The sequence below is a fragment of the Neoarius graeffei genome, chromosome 16 (assembly GCF_027579695.1).
Source record: "Neoarius graeffei isolate fNeoGra1 chromosome 16, fNeoGra1.pri, whole genome shotgun sequence".
Lineage (NCBI taxonomy): Eukaryota > Metazoa > Chordata > Actinopteri > Siluriformes > Ariidae > Neoarius > Neoarius graeffei.
The window spans coordinates 4113713-4133097 of record NC_083584.1 but is presented as its reverse complement, the minus strand read 5'-3'; the positions used below and the strand labels follow the sequence as shown (position 1 = coordinate 4133097).

The 19385-nt window shown below is 42.5% G+C and overlaps 1 protein-coding gene across 26 annotated transcripts in view; it reads right to left on the bottom strand.

The window, feature by feature from the left end:
• The window catches only part of LOC132900331 (NACHT, LRR and PYD domains-containing protein 12-like), a 664923-nt gene that overhangs the window by 218928 nt on the left and 426610 nt on the right, over positions 1-19385 (bottom strand). Inside the window, exon 18 of one of the 26 annotated variants that reach the window (XM_060942342.1) lies at positions 2563-2736. The exons of the other annotated variants lie outside the window; for them this stretch is intronic. Coding sequence (XP_060798325.1) covers positions 2563-2736 — 174 coding nt within the window. The remainder of the gene's footprint in view (positions 1-2562; positions 2737-19385) is intronic. 26 annotated transcript variants of the gene reach the window in all.

Sequence of the window (19385 nt, the reverse complement as noted above, 5' to 3'; positions counted from 1 at the left end):
CCTCACGTGGCAATATTTGTTGCAAGGAATTGCTATTTCAGGTAGAGTTTTAATTTCAGAAAATAATTCTTCTTCTTTACAGTTCTGTGTGTGTGTGTGTGTGTGTGTGTGTTTTCCCATGGATTGGTGATGTTTGTGAACCTGATGTTAATCATATCTGTAGAATAAAACAGAGCGTAGTGGTCGTGCCCTGTGATCTCCTCTCACACACACCTATTGATCCTGTTCTCCACTTTAGCTCTGGGTTACTGTATGAATGGAACGGAGTCAGTGGGTTTACTCACAGACAGTCTGTATTTATGACTAAATGTGGAATAGGAGATGATTTTAGTGAAAGCACTCCTGAGGAAAACTGCATGGGTTTAATCCTGCTGATCCACTGAGCTGCTTCTGTAACGTAGATCTGGCAACCCTGTTCAGAGCAGCGAGACGGAGACGTCCTGAGAGAATATTTACTACTTTATCCTTTTATTACTATATTACTAGGGGCCCATGGAGCAAAACTGTAGGAACCCTGTTGGTTTTCTTATAATAATAATAATAATAATAATAATCTCCTAAAAGTATGAGGACAGAAAACTGTAACTCACACAGGCACCAAACTTGGTTTATCGGGGCCTTTCACATGGCGTAATCCTAACTGTGGATTTGTTTATGTGGCCATGTTTAAGCTTTGTGTTTGACGACCGGCACAAGTGTACACGAGTGATTGTGAGCCTAATTCAGTAAACATCTACAGATAAACTTATAGAAGTTACACAGCGAAATTTCTCCTCTGCATTTAACACCCATCTGAAGCAGCAAACACATGCACACAAGTGAACAAATCAGCGAGCACACACACACACGTGCAGGAAAAAAAATTATGGGTAAATTAAGAAAGAAAACAACTTTATTCATCACACCATGCAAACAGCGCCCGGGGAGCAGTTGGGAGTTCGGTGCCTCGCTCAAGGCCGTCCCATATTAACCTACTGCATGTCTTTGGACTGTGGGGGAAACCGGAGCACCCGGAGGAAACCCACGCAGACACGGGGAGAACATGCAAACTCCACACAGAAAGGCCCTCACCGGCCACGGGGCTCGAACCCGGACCTTCTTGCTGTGAAGCGACAACGCTAACCACTACACCACCGTGCCGATTATATGGCTCTGTGATGCCTGCATATTTCAGCTTTTGGATGGAGCGCAATCTGCTGGTAGAATCTAAATGTTTGATCGTTTCAGAGAGATAGTACTGACTGCAGTCGTCTCGATTTTCATTATTAACCATCGCGTTTTGTCCACAGGGGGCGCTAAAACTGAAATATTGTAATATCTTAAAGGTAGAGTGCCTTTAGCCACGTGGCCCTAAATTCTCTGCTATTTTTTCCTGCTTCACCATGACCCAATTCAAGATACTACGTCATGCATCACATGGTGGGCTTTCCCCGTTCACGCAAGGCATTGTGGGATACAAATTTGAAACAGGAGAGGAAAATGGAGGACGTGAGTGTGCGAATGAAACGTGAAAGAGCGACTACAGTAACGGAAAGAAACCGAGAAGAAAAGACGTTATGTTATATACGAAGGAAAGGAAACGCAGGACCAAACTAATAAATATGGGCGCTCAGCGAGCACCTCGGTGTGATCAGCTGTTCGTTTAGCGACAGAATGATGGAACTGTCAGTGCACGCTCAAAGGGAAACCTGTAGATGGCAGTAATGCAACACTGTGGATGCCAGCTGCCGTAAAACCCAAAAGAAGAAGGTGGTAAACCTGCGCATGCACACACGGACTTCCTCTGTCTGCTTGACTGCGCCAAGCGAGCGATTTCATGCACATTATTTGCTTTAATCCCCTCAAATTAAATAACTTCCCAGCCACAGAACGGCCTGATATTTTGTGAGATATTACAGAAATAAACAGATATCACAATCACCACATTTCAGACGGAACTAAATTTCATTGATTTTATGAAATCGAAAGGCCGTCTCGCTTTAAGAACCTCTCAAGTAAGAAATTTAAAATCGGGTGTGGTCTCACTTGGCCCCTTATTGCTTGGATCCCGATGATCGCTGCTTGTGGCTATATTTATTACTATATTACGTTATTTGAATTATTCAAAAATCAACAGAAAGACGGTTACTATGATCGGCTCCATTTAATTTTTTAAATTTAAAAGCAAAGTTTTTTCATCAATTTTTTGGCATTAACGTCTCATTTTAGTTTTCAAATTTTGTATTCCCGAGATCATTTCCACCATGTCACTGCTGCTCACACAGAGGGCAGTTAGTTTGAGTCTCAGGTGCAGTTTGTGGGATTCGTTACAGTGTTGTAGTAAATTTCACAGTGAGTTCAGACACATCGCAGTCGGATCAAGTCCCGTTTTGTGCTGCAGCTTCTCACATACGTCCATCTGACCCAAAGACTCTGTGACAAATCATCAGTGTGCAGTGAACAGAAACAATCTTCCTCCTCAGGACACTGATGATGAAGCTAAAACCTCTGCTTCAGTCTCACTATTAGAGAATGGGTCTTACTGAGGAGCAGGTCATGTGACTCTCAGAGAGATGATCTTACCTCAGTGTCTCCAGTTTACAGTGAGGATTCTCCAGTCCAGCACAGAGACGCTTCACTCCTGAGTCTCCCAGATTATTATCGGACAGATTCAGGTGTCTCAGGTGTGAGGGGTTTGATCTCAGAGCTGAACTCAGAGCAGCACAGCCTTCATCTGAGACACCACAATCACACAACCTGCAGAGACACAATGACACACACTTCATCAACAGATTTAATACTGACTTTAAAGATGTGTCTGATGATGGACTGTCTCCCTTCTCTTGTCCAATCACAAGATATTATTAACTCTGACCAATTATTAAAGCTATTTTTGATTATTCTTGACATCGAGTCTACAAGAGGTGTAAAGGTTTTACTGGTTTAAGGAAAAAAAGAAAAAAGAAACCTGACTCATCTGTGTTTAACAGGGTTTTCATTAGTAACCGATTGCCGATCGAAATCATCGGTTGTAATGACGTCTGAATCGGTTGTTTTTTGGCCAAATGCAATTTTCCCATAATTGTAAACTTTCTCGTCGGACTTACTTGATAAGGAACGCTGTTACCTGTGCGCCGTTTGGTTGCTGAGGCTGTGTACATGTGACTAGATAAAAGGTGGGAACCGATTGGCTAATCCTTCTTATATCGTCCAATCATTTAGCGCGTATTAAATTATAGCATATCACATGGTTCCCACATGGTAAGATGGCGACCCTATCCTGTATGGTATAGCATGATGGCGACCACGAAAAAATGAAAGTGAACGCTGTTCAATTTCGGCTTCGCAGAAAAAACTGGTAAGTCTCGCGGAAAATGCCCAGCAGTGTTCTCCACGGGCGCTTTTAAAGTGGCGCACTGCCCTTCCCTTGGCCAAAAACCCCCCCCTGTGACTTCATCAGTATTCACCAAATAAATCATAAAGTATTTGCTTTATTATAAATTTGAAACTATTTAACACGCAGAAGACCATTAAACGAATGCATACGGGGCAACCTGAAGTGGCCAAAATAACGAGCCAGCAGCTAAATAACTCTGCAGGTGTTTGTAGCGTTATTGTGCAACGGGTACACTTATCTATAGTCTTTTCTGACCCTACACAGTTACAGTAATCATATAACAACACACACACACACTAGTTAAGTTCAGGTCTTTTATTTTACGTATCTGTGATCGTGTAGGCGAGAGCTGCATTTTCCCGTTGCTTCAGTGTTTGTTTACTGCAGGACTTCCGGGTTCCTGGGTCAAAGGACCCGAACTACGGAGGCCGGGTGGCTTTGCAGTGCCAGTCTCGGGCACGCGCACCAGCTCGTGCATGGATTGGAGTGGTTTCACCCAATCAACATTAATTATGTGTATTGTAAAAAATATATGCATTTATTGTAATTGGGTATTTTGTTTATGCATGGAAGTTCATTTATTTTTCTCACACAGAAAAAAATATATATAATTAATTCAGGGATGCGCAACAGGTGCATCAGTCTCAACTGAAATGTCACATGAGTCTCACATTGACAATAAAGATATGTACAGTAAGAATGCGTTAATTTTCTGTAAAATGATTTTAACAATGATTTAGCATTTCCTATCCATTTATTGGCCAGTTTCACTGTCAAAAAAAGCCCAAAGTCCGTCAGCTTCAGGGGGATTTTGTCCCCCTGGGGCCCCGCCCCCTCCTTTTATTTTTGAAAAGTGGAGAACCCTGCCCAGTTTACATTTTAAAAAAAGTTATTGCTATTTTGCATGTTTGTTGTGATACATTCGATTTCTTTATTCTGCAAGCGTTGGTGTTGTTCTTATTTCCCAAATCTTGATTGGGTTTTGTGGCATACGAACTGTAATCGCCATGAGACCCAGGAATGACTTGAATTTCTATTTCAGATGGACCATGGAGAGCTAACGACTGGCTGTTAGAAATTGCAAAATTCGTTTTCGGCTCTGGGCTCCGCCCCCCTGGTCCTCCCACCAGGGCAACATTTCATCTGTTTTCCATACTAATGAAAACCCTGCTTTAACTGTATTTTTATCCCCACGTATCAAATTCTCAGTGTGGTTAATTAGTGCTTTAATGCAGAAGTGATGAGTTTAATGAGGAATATATTTGTTCTGCATGTTGGACTGTTACAGTCAAATTCAACTGAAAATCAATAATGTACACAAAGAGATGATCTTACCACAGGCTCTCCACTTTACAGTGAGGATTCTCCAGTCCAGCGCAGAGACGCTTCACTCCTGAGTCTTCTAGTTTATTCCCAGACAGATCCAGTGTCCTCACAGTCAGATGCAGTTCTCTCAGATTGGAGGTTTCTGAGTTGAGCGCTGAGACCAGAGCTTTAGCGCTGCTCCCTCCAATTCCATCACAACTGATACTGAAGGAAATAAAATAAAACATAATAAACTCACCCAAATGATCAAAGTCAGGTTGAGATGAAGCAGGCAGAGTTAGAGGCAGAGTCATATTTATCTGAACAGCTCAGACATTGGATTTGTTCTCTAATTAGTGAGCTACTGAAACGATCACCAGCCCCGTGCTGAAGGGGTTTTATGGAGCGACTCATGATGAGCTCGTTGGATAACAGTGTGTGTGTGTTGCCAGGTGCTCCTTATTTGTTCCTGGTGCCAGTGATTTACAGACTGGACATGTTCTTCCCCTTACACTCTGTGTGTTGTGTCTCTCAGTCTGACTTTCCCTGTGTGTGGGGGGTAAAGACCTCTCCCAGAAAAGGACACTGAAGTTTGAGACACAGCTTTTTGTTTCAGAGACAAATAAACACACCAAAGAGCGACAGCATGAAAAATAATAAAAGCTGTGAGAAGGTCAACACAACAAAAAAGTTACAATTTATAAACGCTGTCAGGACATTACAACAACAGAATAATTAGTGCGGAATAAATTTACATTAGGCCAAGCAAAAAATAATAAATTGTGTTTTCTGTCACAGGGGCGGCACGGTGGTGTAGTGGTTAGCGCTGTCGCCTCACAGCAAGAAGGTCCGGGTTCGGGCCCCGTGGCCGGCGAGGGCCTTTCTGTGTGGAGTTTGCATGTTCTCCCCGTGTCCACGTGGGTTTCCTCCGGGTGCTCCGGTTTCCCCCACAGTCCAAAGACATGCAGGTTAGGTTAACTGGTGACTCTAAATTGAGCGTAGGTGTGAATGTGAGTGTGAATGGTTGTCTATGTCTATGTGTCAGCCCTGTAATGACCTGGCGACTTGTCCAGGGTGAACCCCGCCTCTCGCCCGTAGTCAGCTGGGATAGGCTCCAGCTCGCCCGCGACCCTGTACAGGATAAGCAGTTACAGATAATGGATGGATGGATAATGGAATGGTTTTCTGTCACAACCTCAAAAAATTCAGGGTACAATGGTCAGATTTTTTCCTTTTCTTTCAGAACCGTATTAAATTGGTACGTACAAACAATTTGGTGACTAAATATCAAACTGAGTTATGATGGAAATTTATTATAATTATATACATGATTGCAGGATTTCATGAAAATAAAAATAATACTTTTTGAGGTGTTTTTCTTCTTTGTTCATCCACCACCGCCCAATGTTTAATCCCACAAACGCAACATCAACACTTCATAATGTTCTGCTTTATCAGTTCCACAATGAATGCATGAGCATGAAGATGTGTTGATAACAGTAGCTGCCGTAAGACAGATTGGAGTTGACAGATTGTGGGCTGTCGTAAAGTTGTTGTCGTAACTTAAGCATGCGCGAGTAAAGCGACACTGGCTGTTAACTGATTGTACAGTTTAATGTCAGTTTCGGGTCTCGTTTTAAAATGACATGGAAGAGATTCATTTTAATATTCATTAAAATAACGTTTTTGTCACATCCGCCCCCCAGCCACGAACTATCACTGGCGCCCACGTGCAGTCGCACTCTCAACGAGCAGCGCGTGACTCAAGGACCAATTACAGGCTGAACACAAACAGACTTCGTGAAGTCACCGCTCAGTGCACTCATGTCTGACCTTCTCGAGCCGTTCTTTGTGTTATTACTCCGGTTTTTGTCTCGGCCTCGACTCGCCTGTCTGTAGATCACATGACCTTTGCTCGTCTTCCGATTTTGATTCTTCCCAATCTTTTGGAATTGTATACCTGCTTATTGTTTTTAGAATAAACACACTCTTCCAGCGATGGCATCCGTCTACCGCCACTTATGGCCCTTTTCCACTACCCTTTTTCAGCTCACTTCAGCTCGCTTCAGCTCACTTCAGCCCGACACGGCTCGCGTTTCGACTACCAAAAACCAGCACGACTCAGCTCGTTTCAGCCCTGCTTAGCCCCTAAAACTCGCACCGTTTTGGGGTAGGGCTGAAGCGAGCCAAAGCGAGCCGACTGAGGCTGGAGGCGTGAGCAGACACTCCCCTGTGCACTGATTGGTGAGGAGGCGTGTCCTCACATGCCCACACACGCCCCGCGAGCGCGCTGGGATCTGTAAACACCGCAAACCCGGAAGAATAATAATTACGAATTACGAGAATTTCTGAAGCCTTATGCGCCTCGCCTCATCTATACGCTCTTGCCAGTATCTGTTGGCGTTGTCGGTGACAACAAGCCACAGCACCGAGACCAGCAACACTAACGACTCCATGTCCTCCATGTTTATTGTTTACTATTCGGGTCGTGAGACTACCGCTGAAAAGCTCACTGAATCAGTGACACAGAGCATCGTGGACGAGTTCGCGGAGCGCAAGGCTCGCCGTATGCCCTTCAAATAATGCGCGCAGTAGGCTATTGATGTTTTATTATGAGCCATGTACAGTATGTCGCCTAATGTTTTTTTGTTTCTGAGTTACATGTTCGTTTGAAGGACTTAATGTACAAAATAACATAGTTGCACCCCGTAGTGTTGAAATTGGTAAACACAGTGCATTCAGTGAGGTTTGCACCGCCCTCCTTTTATTTCTGACTCTTCCTGTCACCACTCTGAGCGCTCATTCGTATGCCCTTCAAATAATGTGCGCAGTATAGGCTATTGATGTTTTATTATGAGCCATGTACAGTATCCTAATGTTTTTTGTTTCTGAGTTACATGTTCGTTTGAAGGACTTGATGTACTAAATAACATAGTTGCACCCGGTAGTGTTGAAATTGGTAAACACCGCAGTTGCGGACATTTTGTAGCCTAAAATGATGTTATGATAAGCTTTAATAAAGGGCCCGGTCATTTGCCCCGCCCCCGGCCCGGCTCTGACTTGTTCCGCCACTGTCACTGATGTCACTGTTTGCGCTGCTTAACGACATCACATGACGTCCACCCACTTTCGCTAACTCCACCCAATGTGTCCACCCACTTCCAGCCAGCACGGTTCAGCGCGGTTGTAGTCGAAATGCAACTTCAATAGCCCCGCTCAGCCCGACTCAGCTCGACTCGGCACGGCACGGCTCAGCCGCGTTTGTAGTGGAAAAGCGGCATTACACGACAGTTTTACTGAATCAATGTTCAAACCTTTCCAGCAGATCTTCAAGTGGGATGTCTGCACTGACCTGAGCACCTTTTTCAGTGGCGCTATAATTGCAGGCGGACACGAATGCTGATGTGTGATTCTGACTGGGATTGTGTGTGGAGGGATGAGTATGGGATAGGTTTATATTGGCTGTGACTGGTTTTCATGCATGTGAAGTGAACGTTAAATATCGCATGTGTTTGCGTTACGTTTGTCACCATTTTGTCGCCAATTGGTTTCCCGCGAGAATCACGTTGAATTCCCGCGTGTTATCGCTGTAGTCACGTGGCACATCAAATATGGCTGCGCCCGTAGCCGCGATTGTTTCTGAGCAGCGGTAAACGGTTTCCATCGTTTGAAATGCTTGATACTTTTAAAAAAAAAAAAGACTGCTTGTATTTTTCCAACACTTCAGAAATGTTCAGAGTTGGACGGGCGACCGGAAACAAACTTTTTTTGATAGACCTTGTGACGTTTTAAAAATAAATAATAGTGCTTCTAATAAGCGCTCTGTGAAAGGCTGTTTTCACCACCTGAATAAAACCTTTTATTAGACAGACACGAGTGTTTTACTGGGAAACACGCCACTCGTATTTTTCATATGAAACCCATCCTGGAGCTGAGGGACACATACAGAGGATATTACACGGTGGCACAAAGACATGAAGTTTATCTTCGAGCGGTGAATGTATAGATCACGAGTGAGCGAAGTGAACAAGTCAAATATTTTTCAACACGAGAAGATAAACTTCAGATCTTCAATCCAACGTGTGATTTTCTTTTTATTATATCGACACGTTCACAAACAAAAAGTCCCCAAATTTATCAGAACAACTCACTGATTTCCTCACGAGTGACAGATAGAGATTTACGTCTCGGTTTTGGTTCTCCATGTCCCAGATGGAGCTCGGATGAAAAACACGAGCGGTGGATTTCCCAGTAAAACACTCGTGTCTGCGTCATATTTCCCGATATTTCACCTCGATGACGTCACTCCCAGCGTTTCCCCGCTGATTAGACGCGCGTTGTCAAAATGGCGAACCAGTTCAAAATTAAAACTCTTTTGATTAACTTGTGTCCATATAATATAAAGAACATTACACGCTCACTTCGCTCACTCGTGATATGTACATTCACCACTCGAAGATAAATTTCAGATCTTCGTGCCACCGTGTAATATCCTCTTCTATTTATCAGGTCATTAATAACAGTAAAGTTTTGTGGAATTATAATTTTGTATTACTGCAAACTCCACATGGCTCTACAGGCCCAGCGTCTGTGTAATTACATTTCAGCTACAACACAAATTTAATGTGGAGGGATGTGAACAAAAAACCCTCACACTGCACTCAGTGAAGGTTTTACACAGGAAAAAACCCTCAATGTTTACGGGACATCGGAGCCTGCAATAGTGGTGTAATTTGTAAATATTGTAAATAAACTGTTAGTATAAAGTTCTGTTTGATTATTTGTTCAGTTTTGGAAATGTGGTGTTTGTGAGTCTCGTTAGCTGGCTGTCACTTCCATCTTCAGCTCACAGCTTCCACACTTCTTGGGACAAAATGGCAGAATGTGAGACGTAAACATTTTTCTCCTGAAATGACATCAACTGGTTTCTACTTCTTTAATAGCTGAACTTCAGTTTTATTCAATTCTACATGCAGCTGTTTTCCCCTCATTTATCTACTGATCTATTTGTATTAACACACTCTGGATCACCTGAAACTCAAAACATCCCAAAGTGCGTTTCTGTCAAAGTGCTTTCAGTTTCTCTCTTTCTAACAGTGGAACAGTAGAACAGTTCTATTCAGCTTTACTTACACGGCTTTTCTGGATGCTGCAATCACAGGCATCACCTTCACAAGAACCCAATCTGGTATCTTCTCTGTCCTGGTATATTTACTCAGATCAAACTCCTCCAGCTCCTGTGCTGAAGTCAGTAACACAAACACCAGAGCAGACCACTGTGAAGGAGAGAGTTCACTTCGTTTCCCAGATTTCAGGTAGCGTTGGATTTCCTCCACGAGAGAATCATCACCCAGTTCATTCAGACAGTGGAACAGATTGATGGATTTTTCTGCAGGAAGATCATCTCTACTGATCTTCTCCTTAATGTACTTAACTGTTTCCTCTTTGCTCTGGGAGTTACTTCCTGTCTGTGTTACTAAGGCATCTAAGAGTTTCTGATTGGACTCCAGTGAGAGACCCAGAAGAAAGCGGAGGAACAGATCCAGATGTCCAGTCTCAGATTTTAACATCTGATCTACAGCCCTCCTGTGTACATCTGAAATTGTCTTAAAGGACCAACTCCGATCAAGAACATTTCTCTTTTCCTTCATGAAGGTCAGATGTACATACAGAGCTGCGAGATGCTCCTGAATGCTCAGATGAACAAAGCAGTACACTTTACTCTGGTGAAGCCCAGGCTCCTCTCTGAAGATCTGCGTACACACACCTGAGTACACTGCTGCTTCTGTCACATCAATGCCACACCCTTGCAGGTCTTCCTCATAGAAGATCAGGTTGCCTTTCTCCAGCTGCTCAAAAGCCAGTTGTCCCAGTTTGAGCAGCGTTTCTTCATCACTCTCCTGCTTCTTTGAGTATTTTTCTCTGATGACGTTTGTCTGAATGATGAAGTGTGTGTACATTTGAGTCAGAGTCTTGGGGATCTCTCCACTCTCTGCTTCACCCAACATTCTCTCGAGGACAGCAGCTGAAATCCAGCAGAAGACTGGGATGTGACACATGATGTACAGGCTTCTTAATGACTTCAGGTGTGTGATGATGTTCTCGGCCAGGCTCTGATCACTGACCCTCTTCCTGAAGTACTCCTCCTTCTGGGGGTCATTGAACCCTCGTATCTCTGTGACTCGATGGACATACTCAGAGGGGATTTGATCAGCTGCTGCTGGTCGGGAGGTGATCCAGACGAGAGCAGAGGGAAGCAGATTCCCTTTGATCAGGTTTATCAGCAGCACACGCACCGATGCTGATTCAGTTACATCACACACACTCACTGTGTTCAGGAAATCCAGAGGGAAACGACACTCGTCCAATCCATCAAAAACGAACAGAACCTTTTCCAACCTGGACATTTCTGTTTCTCTGGTTTCCTTAAAGCAGACATGAAGGAGCTCCATCAGACTCAGGTTTTGGTCCTTCATCAGATTCAGCTCTCTGAAAGGAAGTGGAAATATGAGGGGGACGTCCTGATTTGCTTTCCCTTCAGCCCAGTCCACAATGAACTTCTGCACAGAGACTGTTTTTCCGATACCAGCCACGCCCTTTGTCACTACAGTTCTGATGGGTTCGTCTTCTTCAGATAAGGGCTTAAAGATGTCGCTGCATTTGATTGGTGTTTCCTCTGTTGTTTTTCTCCTGGACGCTGCCTCAATCCATCTCACCTCATGTTCTTTATTGACGTCTCCACTGTCTCCCTCTGTGATGTAGAGCTCGGTGTAGATCTCATTCAGGAGCGCTCGCGTTTCCGGCTTTATCATCACTCCATTTAAACACTGAAACTTCATCAGATTTAATCTGAACTTTTTCTGGAATTCATTTACAGCAGGAGATTCTGGGGCGTGTCTGTGTGACGGGGTGAAAGAAGAAGACGCGGTGAGACCTAGGCTCCAATTATTACAGTTTAACATCACAGTTTTTTCTGACTGGTTCCCACAGATAACCGTTCTTTAGGATGCTAACACTATGGATTTACCGGATTTGATTGTATCTTTTCCACTGAGCTCTATATAAAACCTGGAGAGCTCAGAGCCTATTCCCCGCTGTAGAGACGAGTGAAAGCTTCTGGCCGCCATATTACCACTCCCATCACGTGTCTCTGGCTTGTGTGTTAAACCGTGGTATCTCATCAAATTTGCCCCAAGAAAAGTACCTCCTGACTCCGCCCCCTTTCATTACCTCCTCTTATTTTCTCAACTTGACCCCCATTCCTGACACATCTTTATCGCGCTCTGCTTCACTGTTAGTATTTTTTCCCTTTTCCAGTTCAGTCTCTGATCATTTTTTTCATGGCTCTTTTTTTTTTTACTAGAGCGGCAGCTACAATTATCAACAGTCCATAATTATCGACACCTTTTCAGATTTACCAATAAAAACAAACAAACAATCGTACAAAGCTGAGTTTCAGTTACAGCAGTTATTATCGGTTAATTAATAAACCAGAAGACCCCACCCCCACCCTTTGATCTTGTCGTCTGATGACACAGCTCGTTAGCTGAGACGGAATTTCTTTTTGCACGATCAGCAAGTTGAGGAAAACCCGGACGTTATCATCGCAGGGAAGCATGGTGCAAAGATCATGGACATGTTCTTACTGATCAAATTCACCGATATTTCATGATCTCCTCGTCAAAACCTACATTATTTCTTACTCTTTCATTTACAGCCGCCATTTTGTATCTAAACGCACGTTTGAGAAGTCATGTGAGGTGTCGATAATAGTGATCACTTTCACCGGTGTCCACCATTATCGACACCCTGTGGGATTAAGGGACATTTACGACTGTTATGGATCGATCTCTGTGTGTAACATTGTTGAAGTAGATGAAGTGCTTTAAAAAAATAAAAGTGCTGTGATTTATAATAATTTTTTTTCTGATTTATAACAGAATGGAATGTTTATAGAGTATTTGGAATCCGATTGAAATCAGTAGAATTAGACCTCAATTAAATTCCTAACGTAAAAAAAATTACATGCTTGAAATATTCAGATTTTTCTATTCCATTCAGAATTTTTTTCAGTTTGTTGTAAATATCGACCACATATTACAATATCAGTGGACATTTTATTTTTTGTTTCGAGGAATGACATGCGACCTTTGACCTGGATTTTCATGTGGTTACAATGTCAACTGCCTGTTGTCAACGCATTTATTGGTAAACGACAAAACTAGAAATTAATACAAACAACAACAACAACAACAACGAATGACTAACAAAATGTGATTTACGAAAATACTTCGAAAGTGGAACAAAAAGATTTCCTGACGCAGGTTAAACATCAGTTGATTTGTTTACAAACATTAGAATTACCTCCTCATTTATGTCAACACCAACATCCATATATTTATATAAAAGATTTTATATTTACATACCTGCCAACCTTGAAAAAATTTTATGAGTACAATTTTACAATTTCATGAGTACCCTCGTGTCAACCGCACCCCAACCCGGCGCGTATGCGCCCCCACAGACCACAACCAGCAGACCAATCCAGTTGTATTGATTGACCTTGGGAACATATGCTGCGTTCATGTGCTATGGAAAGATGATATTTTCCAGTTGGGAAGTGGTATTTACCAGTGTGTTGTGTTCACATGCTTTTGTTGTTGTTGACAAATTAAAGATGGTGGACCAGATTCAGAGTCAGGCCTGTTATTTGGCTAAAACAATTATAGATTGCCTTGTTCATCAGCTGCAGCAGGAATACGAGTTATCAAAAGTCAAAAGGTAAATAATGCTGAATATTTCCTGATCATGACAAGTAGAGATTTTCTTAACACATTGAATGCCATGCTCGCCGCCATGTTGAAAAGGTTAAAGTTCATCTCATCTCGGCAACTCGTGTATCAAAATTTTCTACGAGTTGCCCAGTGGAAAATACCACAAGAGGGGGCGTTCATGTGTGATTTCCATGTCGGCGTTTGGTATTTACCATAATTCCCATAGCACATGAACGCACCAATAGTCCAGTTTTGTAAAACATTCCTATTGATAGACTTTGGGAAACTGTTATTGATGGCTCTTGGGAACTTCCTTCCATTTTGAAAAGCACAACAAACATTAAATACATGTGCAAATGAAATGAAATTAAACCAGAGCCACTCTTTCAAAATAAACACATTAAATTAATACAGTATGTAAAAAATGTGTTACTGCATATTATTAGTATGATTTTTCTGAATTTATAGACAGACTTACAGACCCAGGCTTTTATAAGGCCCTTATGGGGAAAAAAATGCAGTGTATAAATGGGAAACTGACTTTTTTTCCCTGCACTGTGCAGACCCCCCCACACACACACGTACAAAGTATTGCATTATACAGTACACTGCAGTATTTTGTAGTACGCCTTTTTCATGTGCAAACTATTGCATTTGCATACGAAATATTGCATTTACTGCAGTAATACTGTAGAAAAAAAGCATTTGATACTGCAGTACCACGCAGGTTTTTTTCATAAGAGGGATGACCAATTTTCGACTTCACATCATCTGCAAACATTCCTAGGCTACCACTGACAGAAGTTACCGACTGCCCTTAATATACAACACGCTACGTTTTGTTGAGCACATCAATAAAGTGGTACTTATCATAGTGATTCAATGAGAGCACGAGAGGAATTGTAATCAGGTTTCGTTGGTTACCGCATCGAATATGCAACCTTGAGTGACGGCTTTGAAGTTAAATGAAGAACTAGCCTGTACTGTTGGTGTTGTAAATGCACAAAATAACGGCTAGGACGCTCGAGTACACGTGAAACACAACCGTTTCTGTTACAAATATAGGAAGGCCGTGCATAACAGTAAAAGTGCTACGCACTGCCTTCCAGTTAGCTAAAACTTCTTACTGCAGTACTTTAACGGGCGTGTGTGGGACGGTGTTAGCACACCTGCTGCTCCTTGGTGACTGACGTCTAGATCAATCTTGCACACCGTGCAGAATGTGTGGCTGGGTAACTGCGACCGTGTGAGACAAGGCCACCTCTCCCGATAGCTTTCCAGAAATCTTTGGGGTTTCCGAACACGTTTGGCACTCGGTTCGGGCTCCATATGTTCAGTTTTTGTCTGAAACATGCATGTGGGAAAGCCTGAAGTATTGCAGCATATTGAGTTGGTGAACGAGTATAACGTTCACGAGGGGTTAACAATGTCGGTTTATTGGGCTGACCTCTGGCTGCACCGCTGCACTCAAGTCAGAGACGCGAAGGAGGAAGGGGAGGGGTGAAGAGGGCAGAGCCACACGCTCTGGAAGAGGGGCGGGGGGATTGGGCAAAGCGTTCCGTTCTGGCTTTGAGTTTTCTCACAGATCAGCGGTATCAACTTCAGCGAGAACTTGACTGAAATGCGAGTTCGGACGATATGCGTACTTTTTAATGTGAAAACGTACAGTCAGGGCCGTTGACAGCTTTGGCTGGGCCCGGGACAAAATAATCTGAGTGGGCCCCCCCCCACATACACGGGATGATTTCCAACAAAATAAGGTTTAATTAACAAGAGGCAGCGTTCCACGGGCTTTCAGCTAACCGGAGTCCAGGTCAGCGCAGCTCAGCAAGCGTGCCTAAAACATTTGGATATGATTGCGGGCCAATGTGCTATTCTTTGCTTCATTGAGATATATGCAACAGTGTTATTAAACCGATATGTTTATGAAATAATTCAATGCCCTGTGCATTTCAGTGTTCACTCAGTGTACCCTGCTATCCCCTACTTTATAATTATGAATGACGCGTTGCGCGTGCTGGGGTTACATTACGGGGCTGGAAAAAAGTTATCTGTGTCTTACCTGGCTCAGCTGCCCCACTGCCTTCACCACCTGCTGCATCATCTGAATCTTTTCTAAAATATCTATGCAGTGAGCCCCTGAGGCTCTTGGCTTCTTCATCTCTTTTTCTCTTTTCTTTGCTCCTGATTTGTGCATGTTGGCAAACGGGCTCGCACGCTTATTGTCGAAGCGTTATGATGGAATAGTGACGTGTTATTTGGTGCCTTAATCAAAGACCAAACCATTTCTGCATTAGGGGTGGTAGGTGGGTTCTTGAATCTATTTTCGAAGACAATAAAGGCAAAAGAACCAGAAATCATTCATTGAATGCAAATATAGCACATTTTTCTCCCCCAAATCAACACATTTTGAAATGAAACAGAATGATTAATGGCATCTTCATGAGGGACCAGTTCTGGGCCCCCCCTCATGCCTGGGCCCGGGACAAAATACCCGGTTGTCCCCCCCTGTCGACGGCCCTGCGTACAGTCATACAGTGAGGTAAAAATTCGTAGCGGCTACGCAAGATGCGTACAGGTTGGCAGGTATGCATTTAGTACAAGTCTACGTAAAACAAATTTTAAATTAAAGCTGTCTTGTTAACTTCATAGTATGTACGATTTTTTAAAAATAAAACCATCTGAATGTCAATAATTGTGGAACGGTGTCGATAACTGTGGACAAAGGTGTCGATAATTGTGGAACGGAGTCACATGATCTGATAGGCTAAATAATCAGGAATCAACTCGTTTTTTTTCCCAGTGGAAGTTTGAGTAATTATTCATGCACAATTTACAGATTGAAAGTCTCTTCCACTTTTGCAACGACCAAAAGATCGTTAAGGTGTCGATAATTGTAGCCGCCGCTCTATAATTATTTTTATGGAGATTATTTCAGTTCCTGTCGCTTTCTCCTTCATACATTTCTTCTTCCTTTTTTTTTTTTTTTTTATATTTTATAGACAGACATTGGCTTTGATCTAGTCAGGAACATTTGCATCGATAATCTGACACAGTCACAGTGTTCATCCCAGATATCAATGTCAGATTTTCAACAAAAACAGACAAGACGATCAGACAGTTTTTCCCCTCTCTTCCTATAGGGGGTCCACGCAAACGGCGCTGTGCACACGTGTAAAAATGATCACACGCTAGCCATCAATACTGACAGGTGAAATGTCCGTCCACAACCTTTGACCTGATGATTTGTACAGTTCACTGCTGCACATGTAGGCATTTTTCTTCTCATTTTTCTCACCGGCTACATAAATAACTCGTCCAATTTTGTGGAGCTTCCAGTCGTATAAATGACAGTTCCGCTCCGTGATGGGAGTGGTAAGATGGCGGCCAGCTGGCTTCACCCTGACGAGCCTATGAGCTCTCCAGATTTTATATAGAGCTCAGTGATGTTTTCTATAATCTAATCCTGTAGATAATAACAGCAGAGAGGTTTAGAATACCAGAGCGTCAGTGTCACGGTCATGTTGTTGGGTTTGATCTTACCCTGTATCTGCGATGAAGATCTTTTCTCTTCTGTCTCCTGCCTTCTGTAAAACACTGAGAACAAAAATTAAAGACAACAACTTTAATCCCTTTAATACTGGAGTCTCAGATTTAGTCCCAGTTTTACTGCAATAAATGGAGCAAGTGAATAATTATTTAGAGAACACAGAACTAAATACAGCAACATTGTGGACCTGGAGAAAAATCTGTCCCTGTTTTAATTTTAGGCTTCTAGTTTTTTTTTTTCCCCCTTCTTCCGACAGGCCCCTCCAAAAGTACTGGAACAGCAAGGCCAGCTCTTTTGTTTTTGCTTTACACTGAAGACATTTGGGTTTGAGATCCAAAGATGAAGGAGATAAGAGATCAGAATTTCAGCTGGTTCAGTTCTTTTTGCTTAGATTACCATTTCTGGCTTTAGCATTCAAAACATTAGCCATAAGACATTTTCACCTGAATAAATGTTTATGCTATTTCCTCTAAAGCATTTACTGAAAGCATTGTAGCATCACTAAAGACCAAGGAACTATAATAAACATCAAAACAGCTGCTAATGACAGTGGAGCACATCCATTACTGTGACTTTAACTTCGAGAATTATGGGATGTTACCTGTGCCCAGGTGACGGGTTTCCAGTTTTAAAGCTCCAGGGAACATCCATACACCGATCGCTCTTCATGGAGACACAGCTGGGTTCTGGTGAGTCTGATCTCTTCATCTGGACTTCACTGTACAACATTATAGACACGCCATTAAATAAACCATTTACACTTTTTTGAATGATTTATTTTGACTTAATTTGACCAACAGTGAACAGTGGAATGAGTCTTTATTGTTTATTTAAGTGATTTTGTTCACCATTACTCTGACTTTTATTGTCACATCCAGATGAATTTACTTCCTGATGATGTACGTGACACTGTGAAACACTGAACTGCACAGTTATTGATATTAATTACTCAAATGTTTACTGAAAGTACTGTAGCAGGATTATGGCCTAATTAAAGTATAACAAACTGATAAATATCAAAATTCTGCTAATGATCTGAACTGGATAAAGGAATGTGTAACACGGCCTTTCACTCTGCAGTGACTTTAACTCTGAGAATTATGGGATGTTACCTGTGTCCAGGTGACGGGTTTCCAGTTTTAAAGTTCCAGGGAGGATCCATAGACCGATCGCTCTTCATGGAGACACAGCTGGGTTCTGGTGAGTCTGATCTCTTCATCTGGACTTTACTGTACAGCATTATAGAGTGGACATGAGACAGTTTTTCTTACACAGAATTCCGACACAAAATACTGGCGAGATGAATTTGTATCATATCATATTTCACCATATTTCTGTTCAATATTCATTATGACCTCCACCTCTTCTTACACACTCGGCAGCAGCAGCAGAGGGAGTAGCATATGTGACGACACTAATTTGGGATTTTAATCATTTAAAGCACAATTTACCATCAAACAATCTTTCAACGTTAAAGGGGACCGGTACAGCATTTAAACATGATCGATATCGATAGTACAAGCCCAAATAATAATAACACACACACACACACACACACACACACAAGTGGAGCCACCTGATTAGCCATCATAAGTAGCTTTAAGTGCTTAAAGGTCCAAAACATGTCAAGTTTTATTGCACATGGGCAACCAATATGATGTCAAGTCGCTGATGGCCAGGTAGCGGAAGTTAAGTGCAGGCGATGTAAACATACTTGCGAGCCTGGATTTAGTCAGATGAAAAAGAGTCATCTTCAAGTCAGCAGTATGGACGAGCCGATTTATTTATTTATTGCGCGTGTTAATGCAGATATAGACATGCAGTGTGCCACAATAGTGTATATGGTCTAAATATAGGCTTGTGACAGCTCGAAGCTGAGTGAGAGTTTATAGCAGGTGAAGCGTGGAGCACCGCACAATTCAATTTGTCTCTTTATTTACAGAAGATAAATGGGTTTTTAATTTGCTTGAAAAATAAAAATCACGTGGGATTATTTACTAACACATTTTACACTCATCTGGAGCTCTGCTTTTAGGCAGTGCCAAAATATATGCATTCTCTTTGAACGTCTGTACTATTCCAGCTCATCGGCTTGCACGGCCTGAACCCCTTTTCCGTAGACGGTGTTGGAATATTGTTGGCACAGCATCGAGTTTGAGTCGAACGTGACCTGCGTAGCCCAAGAGCTCGGCCTGGAGATTCCTTTCAAAGCAGTCGGACTCAAAATGGTCCTCACAAACAGAATTTCTGCCAAAGGACAGTTTCTAAAGTGTGACCTGTTCCCAAGTTGTGTAGCCACTGTTTAGCAAGTCGTTTATGTCGCTCGGTTGTCAGCAATGGAACACAGAAAAAACACTTTCCCGTATTATCATGGTGATTA